Below are 17,673 nucleotides of genomic sequence, written 5' to 3' on the forward strand. Positions count from 1 at the left end.
TTTTTTTTTTACTCACAGATGAAAACAAGAGTGTGGACCAGATAGCCATGACAGATGAGCTCCTGAATCTGGCCCAGACTCTACATGTGTGTGTCTGCGAGGCAGCCCAGGTCAGCTCTCTGCCACATATATAGTTGTTAGATGTTTTTAAGCACTGCACTGAAATATTGCTGACTGTGCAGGTGTGTGGTTGCCTGTTTGTTTTTGTGTACAGGGCATTCAGCTAGATTGGGACATTGTGGTGGATATTGTGCTGTTCCTCTGGGCCAAATGTAAGACTGTGTTTAAGAAAGCTCAAGCAAGACACCATGACTCAGTACATTACCTGGGCAGGACAGAGAACCAAGACAAGGTTATTCTTATTGAATTTAAGTTCGATATTCCCTTGGTTGTGTTTGACGAAATTGTGCTTAAAACACTCAATGTTTCCATCTTCACTTATACTAAAAATGAATATGGTTTGTCTGATGCATTGTATGGTATGAGTGGCTGTATTCTGATGTCTCATTGATGTTGTATTGCCTAGTTAATAACCCCAGTTAATGTTCATTGTGCTATAGTGGGTAGAGATTCTGTTCCTACTGTGTGAGGTGGCTTATGTATGCCAGCTGGCTGAAACAGACCCAGTGATGGTGGCTGAGATGACTCTCAGGCTGGCCATGGTGCTAGAGGGCAGTGCGGACTCCCCTCCACAGCCTGGCACAAAAACAGGTATATGAAAGCTGGTTTAACAGACATGATTAAGTCCATGTTATTAGCCTGAATCATTCCATTACTTCTAATCCCCATGCCTGAGTATTTTGTAGAATTACTATATTTTACTTCTTACCTTTTGTCTCTGTAGCCTCAACTGAACACAACAGTCTGCAGCCCACCACTGCTGAGAAACATGCATCCACACCTTTAATGGTACCAAATAATTTATAGTGGTTTCTAAATAATGAGTCTTAATAATAAATCTGCAGTTTTTCAGAGGTTTACGTGTGTTAAATGCAGAATAATTGAACTGTTCTTGAAGTTTAAAGTATAATTCATAATCAGAGGTTGTCTGTGCTTAACCCCAGGGGTCCCATGCAGAGCAGCTGGAGATGGCATGTAGTATATTGGAGAGAGGTCTGGAGTGTGTATCCAGAGGCAGGGCTGCATTTCTCCCTTGTGATGTCTCAGCCATCTCTGACACTGTGTTCCTGCAGGTAGTGCTGTACACAGTCTACTGAGTCTGTTTATCTCTGTTAGGTATATTTAGGCTGAATTTTGCATATCTTCTTAAATTCGTGTTTAAAGGCACTTTCGTAAGATAAGATCCACATGTTTTATATAAAAATGTTCAGAACAATATCAGCTCTCTCCGTAATGAGACCCAGTGTAACCTAGAGATACTCTGACCCTAAACCTGACAGATTTTAGAAATTCTTCATATTTCTTGTGAAAACATTCCTTTACTTATGTGGATGAATAGTTTTGGGGCTTTAAACGGGTTTACCAGAGCCTTAGTTTCACAAAAGCAGTGCAATACATGAAAAAAATAGTCTCTATTGGGCAGATGACGGACACAAAAATCCACCAGTTTGACATTGACAGAAGCAGAGACGAGTTTCTCAACCCATCTTCATAGCCTCATAACTCTGGATATGAGTCATGTACAATCTGGCAGTGTGATGCAATCGAAAGACGCTGATGCTGACATGAAAAGTTTGAACTGTATTTCTGTGCTGTATTATTGCTATTAAGATATTAATAGAAACAGTGAAAATCATCAAATTTGACACACTGTTGCGTTCATAGAATCTAGGGGGTTAATGTTATATTCATTATTCAATAAAGTATGTGCTTATTTTTTTACTTCTGTATAAGTACTTCCTCCAGTCACGTGTGTGTTCAGTATATTATTAAATAATTCTGAATCACCACCTTAAATTTTAAAAATTGATGGTTTATTTATACTGAAGAATCCTATCTGAATAAAATATCATCAGGTCTAGATATTTCTGGTGTGAATAATGCAATTTTCAATTAAGTTCTTAAGATATTTCTTTTCTTCAGAAGTTTGGTGGAGCACATAGGAGATCATCTGAATGTCCACAGCCAGAAAGCACCAGAACTTCATCTGTCAGTGCGGTCTCCATGGACCTACATGTAGAACTGCTGGCTTCCCATCACAGAGTTTCTCTCAAACTCCTAGATACCTTCCCAGGTGAGAAACCTTCGCCCAAGTGTTAGACCCTTTGTAAAACTGCATTGTGTACTGTATGTCAGTTAACTACTCTGTGTCTTCTCTTTAGATGAAGAGAATGCTAGGGGTGGAAAGAGGTCAGTGGCACAGACTGCTCAAAGACAGAGCCACAAGGAATGTTCAGTCAAAGCTAAAGCAGGTGAGGTCACTTGGCTTTTGCTGTTACTTCACACCTGTAAGGAATGACTGTACCCTCCAAATCACACATGTATATATTGTGCAGTTTGAGCTATGTTGTGGTTTATTTGTAAACAGAGAGTGTCCTGCTGGAGAATATCAAGAAGAACAAAATCTCCAAAGCTCTATTCCTCTTGCAGAAGGCCTTACTTTCTTACAAGAAGGACTCTACCAACAGAGGCACCAAAAAGTTGATTGAGGTCACTGTGGAAATCTATGAACTATATTTAGCTTTGTTTTTCATTAAAGTAATAGTTCTCTAGAGTTAAACACATATTTAATTCTAGAAAAGTAATCCTGACATTACATCCTGACTTCGTCCCTTTCAGGAGGCTGCTGCATTGTTGGAGAAAGCAGAGCTAGAGGAGAGGAGACTTGCTAGTGCTTCTGGTTCTTTAGAGATGAGATCAGAACTTGAAAATGGATGTACTCCTCCTCCACCCCCTGTCCTACTATCATGCAGCAACTGGTATATGACCTTCACCCCAGCACCATACGCCCTGGAGGAGAAGGTGCTCATAATTCTCACCACACAGTAGTCCAACAAGAGAGCTGTTCTACGGAAATATCCTATGTTCAAAAGTGGCCCAAATCCGATAGTGTGACATCGACGTGTTATTTGAGAGGCAATGTAAACAAACAACACAAAAACAAAAACACTGAATCTAAAACTGAATTTTCAATTCCAGTTTTGGACACTTGTGGTGTTAAAATCCAATGCATTTCCAACATGTGGCATAAATAAATTAGAAAGTACATATCTCAGCCACTCCACAACCATTCCTAAAGAAATGGTCAAGCGCGGCCGCAGACATTTGCTGCTGCATCGTCAAAGGAAGAATAAAAAGCTTTAAAAACATGTTTAAAGAAATCAAGAATGCAAACCAAAGAAGTGACTGTGGCTGAATAACTCAAACGCCACTGGAACTCCTTGTGATGCTGGCGAAGATGAAAATCTTTAGCACATTTTTAGCGTATCAGTTTAGGAGCATGAACTGTTTAGACGAGCGTAGGATATCACATTAAAAAGATTTTGTGAAACATCAGATTTGGGCCACTATTCCCACTGTGTGAACATTGCCATTGTTTCCATTTTGTTGTGCTTTTACCTTAAATGTTGTGAACACTTGTGGACTCATATTTATCAGACTAATATTTTTCAGCTGTGGTAAAACGTTGGTAGTCTTTGGCTAAAATAAACATTTCTGTTTGTACTTCATTCTTGTTGCAGGTTTGCTGGTATCGTATTTACGGCAAAGAAGTAGATGGTCACAATTTGAATGTGCGTATTGGAGACAGCCACCTGCCTGGCACTGGCGATACAGTAAGCCTTTCATTATTTACCTCATTTTTTTCCCTCTGAATTCTCAGTGCACTGTAGGTTGGAGACTATGGGGGTTGTTAGCAGTTAGACAGTTACACCACTCCAGAGTTGGGAAATCATGCATTTATTTCCAAGAAAGAAGAAACAAAGCTATTTTTTTACTCAATCAGATTCCTTCCAGAGGTGAACGTCTGTTCTGTGTAAGTGGGCTGGAGCCAAATCAGAAGTACATCTTTGCTGTGGCTGCATACGATGCTCAGGGTAACCTAGTTGGCAAAACCATTGGAAAAGCCACCAAACCCCTGCTTGCCTCCTTGCCCCTGCCTCTTTTGACAACTTGGGCTCACCTGGCTCAGGTAAGTGCCTAAAGTCAATCTTTAGATACAAAGTGCACTTGCTTTGACAAACAATATCAAGACCCACAATCCGTTAATCTCTCTGTTTCAGGTGGCTTACCAAACTGGCCAGTATGCACTAGCCAAGAAAGCTTGCAGTGAGCTTTGGAGCCACTTTACCATGAGCTCAGCCTCAGACCCTGGAGGCTCTCTGGAGCCAATAAATGGGAAGGGTCATGTGGGGCTTGTGCAGACAAGGTTAAAAAAGTTTATTGATTCTTTAAGAACTTTAGCTTTTTTATTTTGTTCTTATAGGTTAAAAAAATATGCCAGACTTGTATTTTCTTTCCTAAAGGCTGCGCCCAGAGATCCTGCAGCTTTCCTCTCCACTTCTGCAGCAGTATTTTATCTCGACCATCTTCATACAGAACGACATCCATGTCCAAGAGAGGGCACTATGTTGTGACTCTCACTGTGATGGAAGCTTGTTAATCTGGGGACAGGTTAGTAATAAAATAAGAAACCTAAAAGTATTTAAAAGTATTTAAAGCTGCATAAAAAACTTGCCTAGATGTTCTTTAATTATTGTCTAAGTGTTAATGGACAGAATATTTGTAGAGCAGCTTTAATCTTTGTCATTTATGTTCATGATGAAGTTCTGATCACTTCCTTTTCAGATGGCCAGACTTGCACAGTGTGAGAGGATGCTGGTGGCCATAGATCTGGCTCTGCATCTCAATGACGGTAGCGCCGTCCTGCAGGCTGTAGTGAACTGCTACGACCTCCTGGCACCTCTAATCTACTATCAGATTCCTTCAGATGCTGTGATTCAGGTGTCTGTTTTTGAGTTAATGAATCCCTGCTTTCTACTATGCTTCTCTGTGAACAGGTTTGGTTGTTCTTCTTAGAGAAATGCATCCCTTACATGGCCTAGTGCTCCTCATCTCCTTGTCTAGACTTTCCATAGAAGAACCACAGCTGTGTATAGGTCAAAAGCTTTACCTGTAATATTAATCAGTATTAATGGACCCCACATGGTTCTTCTGCTTGTTTTAGGTGTTGCTGAAGTGTCTGAACGTGCTGCAGGAGAATCCAGCAGTCCTTAAGCAGAAGCGGCCTGCTGCAACTGCTGAATCATTGCAGCATATGGTGGCCTGTATCACACATTACGTAGCTAAGGTGAGACTACATAACCAGCATGCACAAACTCCTTTTTGTACTCCGTATTGTATGCTATTGCAAATGAAATCCATTGCAAAACTCACAAAGGCTGGGATTGCATGCCTGAAATTCTTTACACAGACAGTCTGTGTCTTTAACATCACCCTGTTTTGAATGCAGGGTTTGGGGACCTTGAAGAAGTACCAAATGGCATCTTCAGTGATCGAAAAGGGTAGGAAACTCCTACAGGAGATCACTGAAGGCCCCCAGCAGCCCTCTGGCAGGCCTCTACTGCTAGAACAGAATGGGGTGAGTATTCTTTTCCAATTTCCAGGTAGTATTTTTATCAGCCTACACTATCTGGACTCTTTTTTTTTATTAGATTTTGAAGTATTACTGTAAGGATTTGATTGTATTCAGACACATGAGTGTTAGTGAGGTCAGTATGTTGGATGTTTACCACCCCATCTCATCCCCAACTCAGCTCATCCCAAAAGGATTGGATGGGGCACCATCATTCCAGAAAACATAGTTCCACTGCTCCACAGATCAATGCTGGGGGGCTTTATGCCCCTCTAGCCCATATCTGGCATTAGGCAGCATGGTGCCAATAGGTTCATGTTTATCTGCTCCTGAGACTCATGTTTTGCTGGCAATGCCTCCTACATGGACTAGACAAGCTGTGTGTGTGCACATTTGCACATCTGTGTCAGCAATGTAGCTGAATGCATTAATTAGAATGGATGTCCACAAACATTTGGACATATATTGTACAGTGTATATAAAACACTTTTTGTAGTGAATTGGTAATGTTTGTATTGATGTTTATCTCAGGTAAAGAAACTCCAGAAGAAGGCTTATGAGGAGGAACTGAAGGCTTTGGAATGTAGCATCTTAAAGAACAAAGAAGCAGGAAGTACAGCAGGTATAAAGCAAGCTGTCAGAGAGAGACATTCTGTCTCCAATCAGGCGTACACACACACTCTCTGAGCATATTATCCAGGAGACCTGTTCACCTACTTATTCATGCAATCATGTACTTTGCCAATCACATGTAAGCATACAAGCCATACAAGGCATAAAATCATGCATATTTGGAGCAGCAGCTTCAGGTAGTGTTCACGTCAACCATCAGAATGGGGGGCAAATGAGCATGACATGATTGTTGGTGCCAATTAGGTGGGTTTGAGTATTTCTATAGCCGCTGATCTCCAGGGATTTTCAACACAACAGTCTTTAGAGCTACTCAGAATGGTGTAATAATGAAAACTCATCTAGTGAGTGTCAAGGCAACCCTGAGGCAGATGAGCTACAACAGTATAATACTATGTCAGGTTCCATGTATGAACATAGTTCTATGAATACATGCAATTCAGTGTGAAGAGTCTTTACATTCTCATCTGTGAATGTCTGTGTTTGGTCTGTTTCTTGACAGAATGACCCTCAGGCTTAGGGGTCATTCTGACATCTTAGGGACAGATTTGCCCTATTTTCACATAAACATTTAAACATTGTTATGATCAATAAATTATTATTGTGTGTTAAATCAGGTCTCTAGTATCAGTGTCTTTTATTTTTTCTTCAAGCAGCAGATTCACATGGTCCTGAGCTCACTGGAAATGAAGACCCTGTGGTTCTTCACATGGTCATTAGTCAGAGCTCTCTCAGAAGTGCCTTCAAAGATGGTATGCTGAACAGCTAAATACACCAGAGACTGGACTGCACTCACTCATACGCTGTAAAGACTGTAATTTGTGTACGCATATATATTTTGTGAACTCCAACAGTGATGAAGTTTAAATGGAATTCTTGCTTCATGAAGTTTGCTGGGCTCCTTATGCAAAAGGCCTTGCAGGAAGATCAGCTGGAGCTGTTGCCACAGTGGGGACAGGAGATCTTCAGTTGGCTAAACAGGTTTGTGTGTGTTTTTGTGTTTATGCCAGTTTGTAGGTGCACAATGTGATCATGTAAGTATGTGCCTTAAATGTGTGTTTTATGACCAGGCGAGATGAAGGCTTGCCAGCCCCGAAGAAGCCTCAAGAGCAAATGAGGAAAGATCTGAAGAAGTTCACATCATCTGTTATAGAGTATAGCAATAAAGTAAGACCATTAAGACCACTTACATGCACAGTAATGAAGACATGTAGTACATACACCTGCATCCTGCTGTAACGCTTCTGCTGGTTATGTTTTTACCAAAAAACAGAAGGTCAGCAATGTTCGGAGTGATAAAAAAAAGAAAGAGTTGCAAAAGTTATCTGGACAAGGAACCCAACCCTTTGAGAAGTAAGCTTTGAAGTGATCAAATTCAGAGATGTACACAATTTTCGCTTCAGCCCAAATGTGGACATTTCACAGAAGGGTTCATTCTTTAAGTTTATTTTTATTTTTTTTTATTATGCTTTTTTAATTTTAGTCTTTGATGATTGACTACATTTGGGGATGAAGGGTGAAATTGTGTCATTTTGTACTGTTTATGTTTTATTTGTTTGTGTTTTTTTACAGCCTGTATTTAAAGTTTTCTCTTTTTATATTGATGCAGCCTGTGGCGTGGAAAAGAGGGCAAGGCGATGGAAACCCTACGGAAGCATCTGGCTTCTTTGATAAGAAAGCGACAGAGGAGGATGAGGCAGGTGTGCTCGGAGGAGTTGCTATGGCGCTGCCACATCAACCTCGTCCTGGCCCAGGCCCATCTGGGTCTACTGAGGAAGAGCCTGCAGACCCAATCTAGAACAGCTCCCCAGCAGTGGTACAGTAGCAGTAACACTATACCACAGGATTCATTTTTAAACTTACACTCATGCTATACACTGTATAATTACAAATAGAGATTTTTAATACACTATATGGACAAAAGTATTGGGACACCTGCTCATTCATTGTTTCTCCTAAAATCAAGGATATATATAACTTTTAACTTATTCTGTTCTGTGCTGGGCAGGGAAGGCTTTTTACTAGATTTAACTAGCCTTGCTGTGTGGATATGATTGCATTCAGCAACATCTTAAATGGCTGCCACATTTTCATCATTTATGGCTTGATGTCACATTATTTGTTATTTATTTGTTCTAATATCCAGTGTCAACCAGAGCAGTATGGTTTCCTTTTTGAGTCTTGGTTCCTCTTGAGGTTTTTTCCTCTCGATCTGAGGGAGTTTTTCCTTTTTTCCTGCTCCAGATAAAACAAATCTTATGCTGTAGATTGGCAATACTTATCTTCAGAGAATTGGCAAGCTGTGTGTGTGAATTAGCTCATCTGAGTCAATGGGTGCATAGCTGAATGCATTCATTAGAAGTGGTGTTCACAAACATTTGGACATATAATGTATTCTCAAAGCTTGTTGTACTTTAACTGAACCATTTATTTTTGCTGCAGACTTTGATATTTGATTGTAGGAACATCCTGTTTTTGTTCTTATCAGACTTCACCTGCAGTGAATCATCTTCTCAAATGGCATCATTTTAAAGATTGTTCTTTTTTGTATTTTTGATCTATAGCTACAACAAAATGCCTCTACTCTTCTTCTCCTTGGCACATACTGGAACACTTGTGAAATGGAAGAATGTTCCTCAACACATCAGACCTCCTGAACTAAGCTTGCCAACCCCTAAAGCCATGCCTCAGCCTAAACCCATTCACAAAGCCAAAGACACCAGCCAGGGTGGGTAAAACAACACAGTCTAACTTTCATACAGTAGGGTGAACTGGCTTTAAGACAGATCTTTTTCTAGAGCAGATCAGTCTCTTAAAACTCTTCATGAATAACAAAAAATATGAGTCCCATGTGTTAGCCAGTGTTCTGGCTCTAAAGTCTCTAGTAGGTGTTTCCAGTATCTAACAACATAGAAATAATTAAAATATTGAAATCCTTGACCTGAAGAATTGCTAAATTATAGATGTCATCAGTTGATACACAAGCTCCTTTGTCTTTGCCTGTAATATATGTAATATAAATGTAAGCAGCACCAAACATCGCTGGGGAGGAATCTGGGGAGGATGAAGTGGACAGTGAGGTGGACACACCACGCACACACCTGACTAATGACTCAGCTGTCAGTGAGCCGACAGTGGCAGTCACCCCGACACCACGCAAGGTCTCTCAACCACTGGACACTCTCTGCAAGGCCTCAGTACACCTCCGGAGAGCCATGGTATGCACATACATGCATGTTGTTCAGACTCAAGGCAAATACGAATGCCTGCACACAGTCAAAAGAAGTTCATTAAAAAATCCTGTTTTATGGACTTACGTGCAGGTGCTGGCCCATCGTGCAGGCCTTTGGATGTCTTTGCAGTGGGTGTGTGGGATTTTGTGGGACCAGTTAAGCACCATAGTATTGCTGGTAGAGTGTGGCCAAATGTCTGAATCCCCCAGCAACCTGACTCTGGACCAGTTCTACACAGTGTTCACACCCCTGCTGGTACTGGCTTCAGACCTGCTCATGGACATGATGGCGAGGCTACAGGTAGAGCTATGCAAGATAGCCAGAAATCTCTTGTGTAATATTTGTAATGTAAATATTTTTCCATGTGTGTGTGTATCTATCAATATATATTTACACACACACACAGTCATATTAACGTATTATGACCACCTACGTAATAGTGGGAATAACCAGCCTTGGCTCAAATCACACTAGCAAGACATATGGCATGAACTGTATTAGGTGAAGGTAGATGTATGTTAACTGGTCCACACTGGCACATCGATTGCTCTGTACCATTCACCAGAGCCGAAATTCCCTTCTAGCATCAACGGCCCGTTGGGAGGCAATCAATATATGAGTCCATCCATTTGACTAAAGCCCTAAAGTCGTAACAGGGTACCAGGCGAAGGGTGGTAGCATCTCGGAAACCGTTAACTACATTGAATGCTCTAGGGCCACCGTAATAAAGGTGTACAGAGAATGGCCTTCTCGCATATTGAGTGCCTCTCAACGAAAGTGGTTTCCCTTAGCCATTTATGCTTGAGAGAAAAGTAGACTCCTGCAAATGGTACAGAGTACCTCTATAATGAACACCTTCAAGTCATCTAATGCAGTCCATGCCACAACGTCTCACTACTGTCACCTGTTCATCTGTGTATAGAAATGGAAAGTGTACGATGAGGAAGATGAGGAAGACATGGAGGCCAGGTCACTGGGTGATGGGGTGCTGAGGGACCTGCGCTGGCTGAAGAACTTGGTGTTACACACCCTGGAGCTCCTCTACCACCAGGGCAAGTGGGAAACTCTTGCCCACCTTGCTTTCCTCTACAACTCCTATACACGGTGAGTTTGTAGTGGTAGAGGTAGCAGTAAAATCCTTTCTGTTTATTTGTCAAAATAGAAGTTTTAAATAAGTCTCATTATTTTGGTATTATAAGCTGCCCTTCTTGTTGGCTGTATTTCAGGGAGCACTACACTCATATGATAACCCCTGTATTGGTACATGCTCAGAGGAGACTGCTGGAAAGAATCAACTACTTTGGAGGTCCCCCAGTCCCTCAACCTCACTTCATCCACACAGAAACAGCCACTGGAGAGAAGGTGAACATAAAGTGGTGAACTGTTTAAATACTATTCTTATCATTAAAGGTAAAGGTAAAGGTGCACGTATTTGTCACTGTACAGTGTGCACTGTACAGCGAAATGGGTCCTCTGCATTTAACCCATCTGTGGTAGTGAACACACACTCACACACACTAGTGAGTTAGGGGCAGTGAGTACACACACACACCCAGAGCGGTGGGCAGCCAACTCCAGCGCCCGGGGAGCAGAGAGGGTAAAGGGCCTTCAACATACAAAGTATGCTGTTATAAAAGTCAGGAACTAAAATGTGGGCCCGTTTTGGAGGCTTAAAGGGGGTAACACATAGTGGTAAATTGCTGTCCATTCAATATACACTGAATTTGTGCTGTGTGTTTGTCATTGGTCCATAGATCACCTGTAGAAACTATGCAGGCAAGCAGCTGTTCCTACAGTGGTCCTCCAGCACACAGATCCAGCATAAAGGTGCAGCAAGCAGCGCAAGCCCAGAGCCTCTAGAGCTGGCAGGTATGGCGTGACCTGACATGCTAACAGCATAATAGTGTCTGTAATATGTGAAAGGCTTTCATTCAGAGTGTGCTGTTACTGTGTGTGTGCGTGTATATGTGTCAGTAATGTTCATTATCATTCTGCACAGAGGTGAAAAGAGCCATGTGTGTTGTGTGTGTGCCACTGGACGTTGAAGACACACTGCGCTGTTTCAGAGAAACGATGGCTGAAAGACGTCACACACTGCGTGCTTTTCAGCACAGCCGCACACTGCTCCTGCTTCTGCTGGCTGACACACAGCACTGTGAGTCCCTCACACTGTTCTGTGTACTGTGTTCACCAGACTCCCATTCAGAGTCCCTCACACAGTCTTAAAATCAGAGGTTTGACAGCATCCATGTTTAGGTAGCAGTGCTTGTATATATTTATAGTTATATGGCTATGTTATGTTATGTTATGTTAAGACACTTGCTTGGTAACATTTTGGGCTCCTCCTGTGAATTTTATGGTGCCTCATGGTGCCTATTTACTGTCTCCACATTGTAAGATCTTTAATGTGATGTTTCTCTAGCAATGGATGTGCCATTCTGGAAGGAGTTCCACAGTGACTCACAGGGAAAAGTGGAGTTTAGCATAGCAGCCACCACTGCACCATTCATCAGTCCTCCAGACCTGACCAATGAAGACTTCAGCTCTGTGGGTTCTGTGTTCAGCTCCCCGCTGCCTCCTTCCCACATCCAGACTGTCCTCTCTTCCTACACCAGCTCTATCAGTGAGAATACCCTACACAGACCCATTTCATACTTTCTTTGGTTGAAGGTATTTCATAATTGCTAAGCCAGCGACAAACTATTCCTCTTTTTCGCTAATGCAGAATACCTTCAAGCAAATAAATACAGTGCACTCCAGGTTCAAGCCCTACATGATCTTGGAAATCTGCATTTCTACAATGGAAATCAAAAGTATGTATTTTTATGTAGTTGTTGCTTTAAATTCTCATATATCCCATTAATGAACCCATTACCGATAATGCCCTATATGTGTGATGTAGGGCCGCTCATTCGCACTGGAGCAAGGCTCTGGACTGTGCCCTGCAGTGCACTGGAGCACTGGAATCATGGGATGGAGATTCTTGGGCCAGCAGCTCCTCTCAAGAGCCCATTAGGCATGCTGGGATATGGGGCTGTCTGCAGGGAGCATTGCTGTCTGCCAAGATTGCTCAGTATGTTAAATTAAATCTGACAACGATATGATGGTTTCATAAGCTTTCGTGTCAGTTGCAACTTAGTAATATGATCATACTGTTGCTTTGCTACTGTCTACAGGTACATCTTGATATCTGACATCAGCCAACGTACAAAATGCTGTCTCTTTGCTGCCAAACTCTTCAAGGTAAATGACTCTTCAAGGTAAAAGGAAAACAAGCAAGGAAACAAGATATTCTCAGCTTTGACATATGATCTGAGCTAGGAAGGAATCTTGTAGGAATTATATATTGCATCCTGTTGAACCCTGGGGTTATTATTCAGTTATTTATATTAAGGCCTATTATTCAGTTACTACTGTAATTTATTCTGCAACTACTGTGATGTATGTATGTGACTGTATGTATGTGTGTTGTATAGTGTCTTCTGAAGGCTTCGCTCCCTCATCCTGGTAACGATCTGGAGTACTCTTCTTACTCACTGAAGACAGAGCTGATCCCTGGTTTGGATGTCTTTTCAGAGCAGGAGTGGGGCATTGCTGCCAGTGCTGTGGCCAGTCTGAGTTTCTTGTGTCACTGGCTGTACACCTCAGGACATCACCTCACAGTACTAGAGCCACACACACACACACACACACACACACACACATATACAGTGACACTTAAGAAATAAAAAAAATGCACTTGGAAATGTACTCTGAAGTGACTTTGGCTTTGTTCACACAGATTAAGTGGCCCAAATCTAATTTTCTCACAAAATCCATTTTAATAACATAAATTCAACATTTATCTGATTGGTTGAGGTTGGGTAATTGGTGGCTCAAATTAGGGAGAAAATGAGTGAAAAATCTGCAAAAAAATAACAGAACACAGGGCAACTGACCAAATTGACCAAAAATGAACAAAACAGCAAAAATGGAAAAACAAATATTTGCATAATGGTGACAATATCCTAAAATAATTATTTAATAAAACAAATCGATATCACATTTGATTAATGAATTAGTATTATTTGGTATTTTACACAGAAATCCAGTTTGTTCATGTATTCTGTTTCTCTGTCTGGTTTCAGGCTCTTCCTCTGCTTGCTCTTTACCAATATATAGCCAGCAAGGTGTGTCGAGACCCACACCTCACTGTAGGCTGCAGAATACTGAAGGTGTGTAAGAGTGTGCCAGCGCAGTGCATCTCTTTTTTTCATTATTGATTATTTTAAAACTAGCCTCCTGGCTAGGCAAACTGTGTGGAAGGTGTTATTGGAACAGTCTGCTTGTACAATATGTCCTCTGGTTTTGTGTGCAGGTGAAGGTGTTGACAGAGCTGTGCTTGTTTGCTGAGGCAGTAAGAGAGATACACATTCTGACTTCGGGGGAAGACGCCCCTCTGCTTCACAGCAGCTACAGTAGAGGAGGAGAGACAGGGGTATAACACTGTTGAACAAGACATCTTTTTGTCTCATGAAGAAGTATGTCTATTTACAGGGTTGCTCATTGAACTTGTTTAGAGACTATAAAGGTGTTAAAGGTAATGCCATCTTCAGTATGTTTGTATATATACACATTGTGACATCGACCTGGGGGTTGGGCAAATGCAGTCCGCTTGGAAAGCCAAACTCAACCCCAGAAAGACAAACCAGCATTCTCTTGGGACTCACTCGGCTCCTAGGCAGAGGACCTGTACACAATGGGACATGCCCGCATTCTCCATTCCCACATTGGAGCAGCCTCGGGATGTGCCGAGACACCTTGGCTGGGAAACCAAGGAGAACCCTAGTGACACAAAGCGAGACCAAACAACAGCAAAGACTAAACTGCAGTGTAGACTATTCTGACTTACTTACTAATAGGCTAAAAGACAAGTCTCTCTAGTCTGTGGCCTCTGACCCCTTTCAGAGTTCCTTTTGAACTGGCTGGAGAGCCTTAATTCTTTCAAGAGTCCTGGTTCCTCATTTAATTCAGTGCTTTTGTCCCTTGTTAAAGAAGCAGCCCTGAACATGTCTTTGGGCCGTAATGTCAACCCACTGCTTTACCACCAGAAAATACGTTCCTCATAACAGCTTGAATAATGTATCCTCTGATTTAACTGTATGCTGTGTTTTCAGGCACAGAAGATATTTAGAAACTGTAGGCCTCTAATGGATCCTTCAAATCTCCAGGTAAGAATCTTTTGTGATGTTTTTTATTATTAACCTGGGAACCATTTGCTTTTGCTGTGGAACATGCTTATTTTCTCCTCCCCAGACTCTGGAGGAAGTAGTGAACAAGAGACCCAGTGAAGATGTCATGTCGCTGTATGGTACCAATTTGACCCGCCGACTCCTTCTGGTTAGAATTCAACTCATCACAGCCTTGTGCAGCACAATTCATGACCTGCATGAGCCAGTTTCACCAGGTACTGCACCCTGATTCCTGTAAAGAAAGGAACTGTTTTTTTAAGCAAACATCAGAACTGAGTAGATCTGAAACAACAAACATGATCAATTTAAAAGACTGATGAAGGGTATGGTGAAGATTACAGCCAGCCAATACATATGCATGTGTGCAATCACACAGAGATGTTGGAGTCTATGGAGAGATGCAGTGTGACGAGCGCTCCTGGCCCACCAAACCCCAGCAAGGAGGAAACTCCCTGCAGCAGCCCCACCACAGAGAGCTGGGTCCCTAAAGGCCTGCAGCTAGGCTCACAGAAGGACAAGCTCACTCTGGGCCAAGTCAAGGTGCCTAATATAATATATTACAAGCTTTTATTCTATTAAAAGGCATATTTTATATAGACAAGCTAGACATGCTGGAATCATTACAGACTCAATCATAACCATAACCATATCAATCATAACTCTAACAACACTCAGTACATCATTTACATGGTTACTTACATGGTTAACATCTGTATTTACTTTGACTTATGTTTGACTTATGTTCCACTGCAGGCTTTAGTGATGAGAGAGGCCTCCACCCAGTTGAGCTCTCAGCTCCTTGCTCTTCAGAACACCCATACAGACCCTGAGGAGCTGGAGCTGGCTGTGGAAACCAGACTGCTGCTGTCCAGCCTCAGCCTGCAGCAGGGCAAAGCTGCCTATAGGTAAAAATAGGGTTCACTCTGTTTGTGTATGTGTACTAAAAGTGTTTTGTGAAATTTTGAATCAAAGGGAGGATCGTCAAATAACTCAGGTTCCACACCAGAGGTTTCGTATAAAAAGGTCCCTTTATCGATCCTGGTAAGTGACAGCTGTCTCAGTAAACCACAGAGCTCCAAGCAGCCGACTCTCACCAGAAAAGGGGGAAACCTGTCCCTTATATCTTTAACAAAATGAGGAACTCTGCGTGGACAAGGGCGGGGGCCAACCGCTCCCACCAAGCACCAAGTCTTCCCTTGACCCTTAATTCCAGTGGTTGATAACAGCACCCTCAAGAAAACCTAGTTATATAATTCATTAATTGACTTAAAACAGCTATAATAGACGTGTTTCAACATATTGCCAATACATTATAAAGCATACATTTAATATAAGTGAACATGGATGCATTATATCCTTATATTCTGATATGTAGACCATAATAGCATGGTTCCGCAGTGCACCTGCGCTACTTCATAATGCCTTTCATAGTACAAACACCCTTGCAGCCTATCCAAAGGAGTAGGCCTCTTCCCAGTGGTTACATCCCATAACCGAAGAGTAAGTTACTCATACGATACAGTGTGTACTAATTGGATGGAGTGCACCCTAAGGCGGCGCCTGGGCGTCCGCAGGGCGGAATTCATTCTTATTACAAAAGTGAACCACCAGTGAAACATAGAAAACCTTCCTAATGAGAACAAACTAAATTATCCTGACTGTAAAGTGCTTTAAAGTACCCCTTTCCTCTCCTGTAGTGCCGACCTGGCTGTGTCTGCCCTGAGGCTACTACAGGAGTCTCCTCTGTTGCAAAGCAAGAATCCACCTCAACTGCAGGTACGTTACCATTCTGCCATTAGGGACATCTTGCACCAAATAATGTCTGTCTAGCCTTCACAGATTTAGCAGCTTCCTACATATTTACAAGTAATTTGAGATGCATAAGATCACTATCCAAGAAATATATATATATATATATATATATATATATATATATATATATATATATATATATATATATTGTATTTTCACAGATGTTTACTACTAGTTGTGCATTGTGTGCATTGCTTAGAGCATTATGTTTATGTTGTTATAGACAATGTTGCCATAGTAAACATTTCATGGAAGGTTTTTTTTGAGTCTGTTGTCATTTATGTACAGACAGGCCTGCAAGAGTCAGACCCTGCTGCTGACCAGCAGCTGAGGGACATGCCAGCTGGTGTGGAGGCCATAGAGCGCATGGGTCGCTCCTTCTGGCTGCGTTGCAGACTGACTGTGGTCCAGAGCTTCACAGCTCATGTCCCTGGGACTGCTGTCATCCCAGGTTTGCAAGGCGTTCTGAAATACAAACCAGCACAATATGGTTGTGATAGTCTTTTATGTTCATTGTTGGCTCCTCTCCAATTCTGAGGCTCTGAATCTTTTTTAATTAAATGGATATGTATTAATTAAATAGATACATAAGAATGCTGCAGTTTTCAGGGCTGTATTTATTGAGAACTACCCACATTTCCTGTTCTGAGACTCAAACCCATAATAATGGCTGTCAGGTGAATGTCCTTGACCTGATTTGACACAAAACACTGTCACTGTCCGCGACTGGGACTGCTAGCCTTTGATACACTGTATGGGCAAAACTATTGGGACACCTGCTCATTCATTGTTTCTACTAAAATCAAGAGTATAAAAAAGAGTTTATCATGCTTTTGTTGGAGTAACTGTCTCTGCTGTCCAGATAAGACTTTCTCATACATTTTTGAGCATTGCTGTGAGAATTTGATTGCATTCAGAAACAAGAGCATTAGTGTAGTGTATATTTTGTTGTGAGTTGTAATATAGCATTAGCTGTGTGTGTGTCTATGTGTTTGTGTGTGTACATGTAGGTGTGGACAGCAGTGTGCAGGCAGGCAGGCTGCTAAAAGAGGGCCTTGCTGAGGCTGAAGCCTGGGGAGACCCTGACACCCAGGCCCTGCTGCTTCTGGAGGAAGCTACGCTAAACACTCATTGTGGAAAACCTCCTGAGGAGAGCGCCTCCGTTCTGCAGGCAACCATTAACATTTCTGTTCAGATTAACCCCTTTAACTTTAAGGACCAGTCTGGAGGGTCT

General features: G+C 41.9%; 1 protein-coding gene across 1 annotated transcript in view; it reads left to right on the forward strand.

The window, feature by feature from the left end:
* cfap54 (cilia and flagella associated 54) overlaps positions 1-17,673 on the forward strand; it is a 32,399-nt gene that overhangs the window by 7,442 nt on the left and 7,284 nt on the right. The window contains exons 13-55 of the mRNA XM_072673144.1: positions 19-110; positions 215-352; positions 561-711; positions 845-909; positions 1,065-1,193; positions 2,047-2,194; positions 2,283-2,372; positions 2,489-2,610; positions 2,740-2,922; positions 3,642-3,734; positions 3,905-4,090; positions 4,182-4,327; positions 4,425-4,572; positions 4,747-4,902; positions 5,126-5,248; positions 5,411-5,539; positions 6,065-6,155; positions 6,820-6,915; positions 7,018-7,144; positions 7,234-7,330; positions 7,437-7,516; positions 7,773-7,979; positions 8,728-8,891; positions 9,194-9,381; positions 9,487-9,696; positions 10,319-10,500; positions 10,623-10,758; positions 11,151-11,265; positions 11,396-11,551; positions 11,819-12,019; positions 12,122-12,209; positions 12,299-12,469; positions 12,573-12,639; positions 12,873-13,058; positions 13,524-13,610; positions 13,754-13,873; positions 14,553-14,606; positions 14,692-14,842; positions 15,004-15,167; positions 15,381-15,532; positions 16,325-16,403; positions 16,728-16,890; positions 17,450-17,610. Of these exons, the coding sequence (XP_072529245.1) occupies positions 19-110; positions 215-352; positions 561-711; positions 845-909; positions 1,065-1,193; positions 2,047-2,194; positions 2,283-2,372; positions 2,489-2,610; positions 2,740-2,922; positions 3,642-3,734; positions 3,905-4,090; positions 4,182-4,327; positions 4,425-4,572; positions 4,747-4,902; positions 5,126-5,248; positions 5,411-5,539; positions 6,065-6,155; positions 6,820-6,915; positions 7,018-7,144; positions 7,234-7,330; positions 7,437-7,516; positions 7,773-7,979; positions 8,728-8,891; positions 9,194-9,381; positions 9,487-9,696; positions 10,319-10,500; positions 10,623-10,758; positions 11,151-11,265; positions 11,396-11,551; positions 11,819-12,019; positions 12,122-12,209; positions 12,299-12,469; positions 12,573-12,639; positions 12,873-13,058; positions 13,524-13,610; positions 13,754-13,873; positions 14,553-14,606; positions 14,692-14,842; positions 15,004-15,167; positions 15,381-15,532; positions 16,325-16,403; positions 16,728-16,890; positions 17,450-17,610 (5,792 nt within the window). The remainder of the gene's footprint in view (positions 1-18; positions 111-214; positions 353-560; positions 712-844; positions 910-1,064; positions 1,194-2,046; positions 2,195-2,282; positions 2,373-2,488; positions 2,611-2,739; positions 2,923-3,641; positions 3,735-3,904; positions 4,091-4,181; positions 4,328-4,424; positions 4,573-4,746; positions 4,903-5,125; positions 5,249-5,410; positions 5,540-6,064; positions 6,156-6,819; positions 6,916-7,017; positions 7,145-7,233; positions 7,331-7,436; positions 7,517-7,772; positions 7,980-8,727; positions 8,892-9,193; positions 9,382-9,486; positions 9,697-10,318; positions 10,501-10,622; positions 10,759-11,150; positions 11,266-11,395; positions 11,552-11,818; positions 12,020-12,121; positions 12,210-12,298; positions 12,470-12,572; positions 12,640-12,872; positions 13,059-13,523; positions 13,611-13,753; positions 13,874-14,552; positions 14,607-14,691; positions 14,843-15,003; positions 15,168-15,380; positions 15,533-16,324; positions 16,404-16,727; positions 16,891-17,449; positions 17,611-17,673) is intronic.

Source organism: Salminus brasiliensis, chromosome 2, assembly GCF_030463535.1.
Source record: "Salminus brasiliensis chromosome 2, fSalBra1.hap2, whole genome shotgun sequence".
NCBI lineage: Eukaryota > Metazoa > Chordata > Actinopteri > Characiformes > Bryconidae > Salminus > Salminus brasiliensis.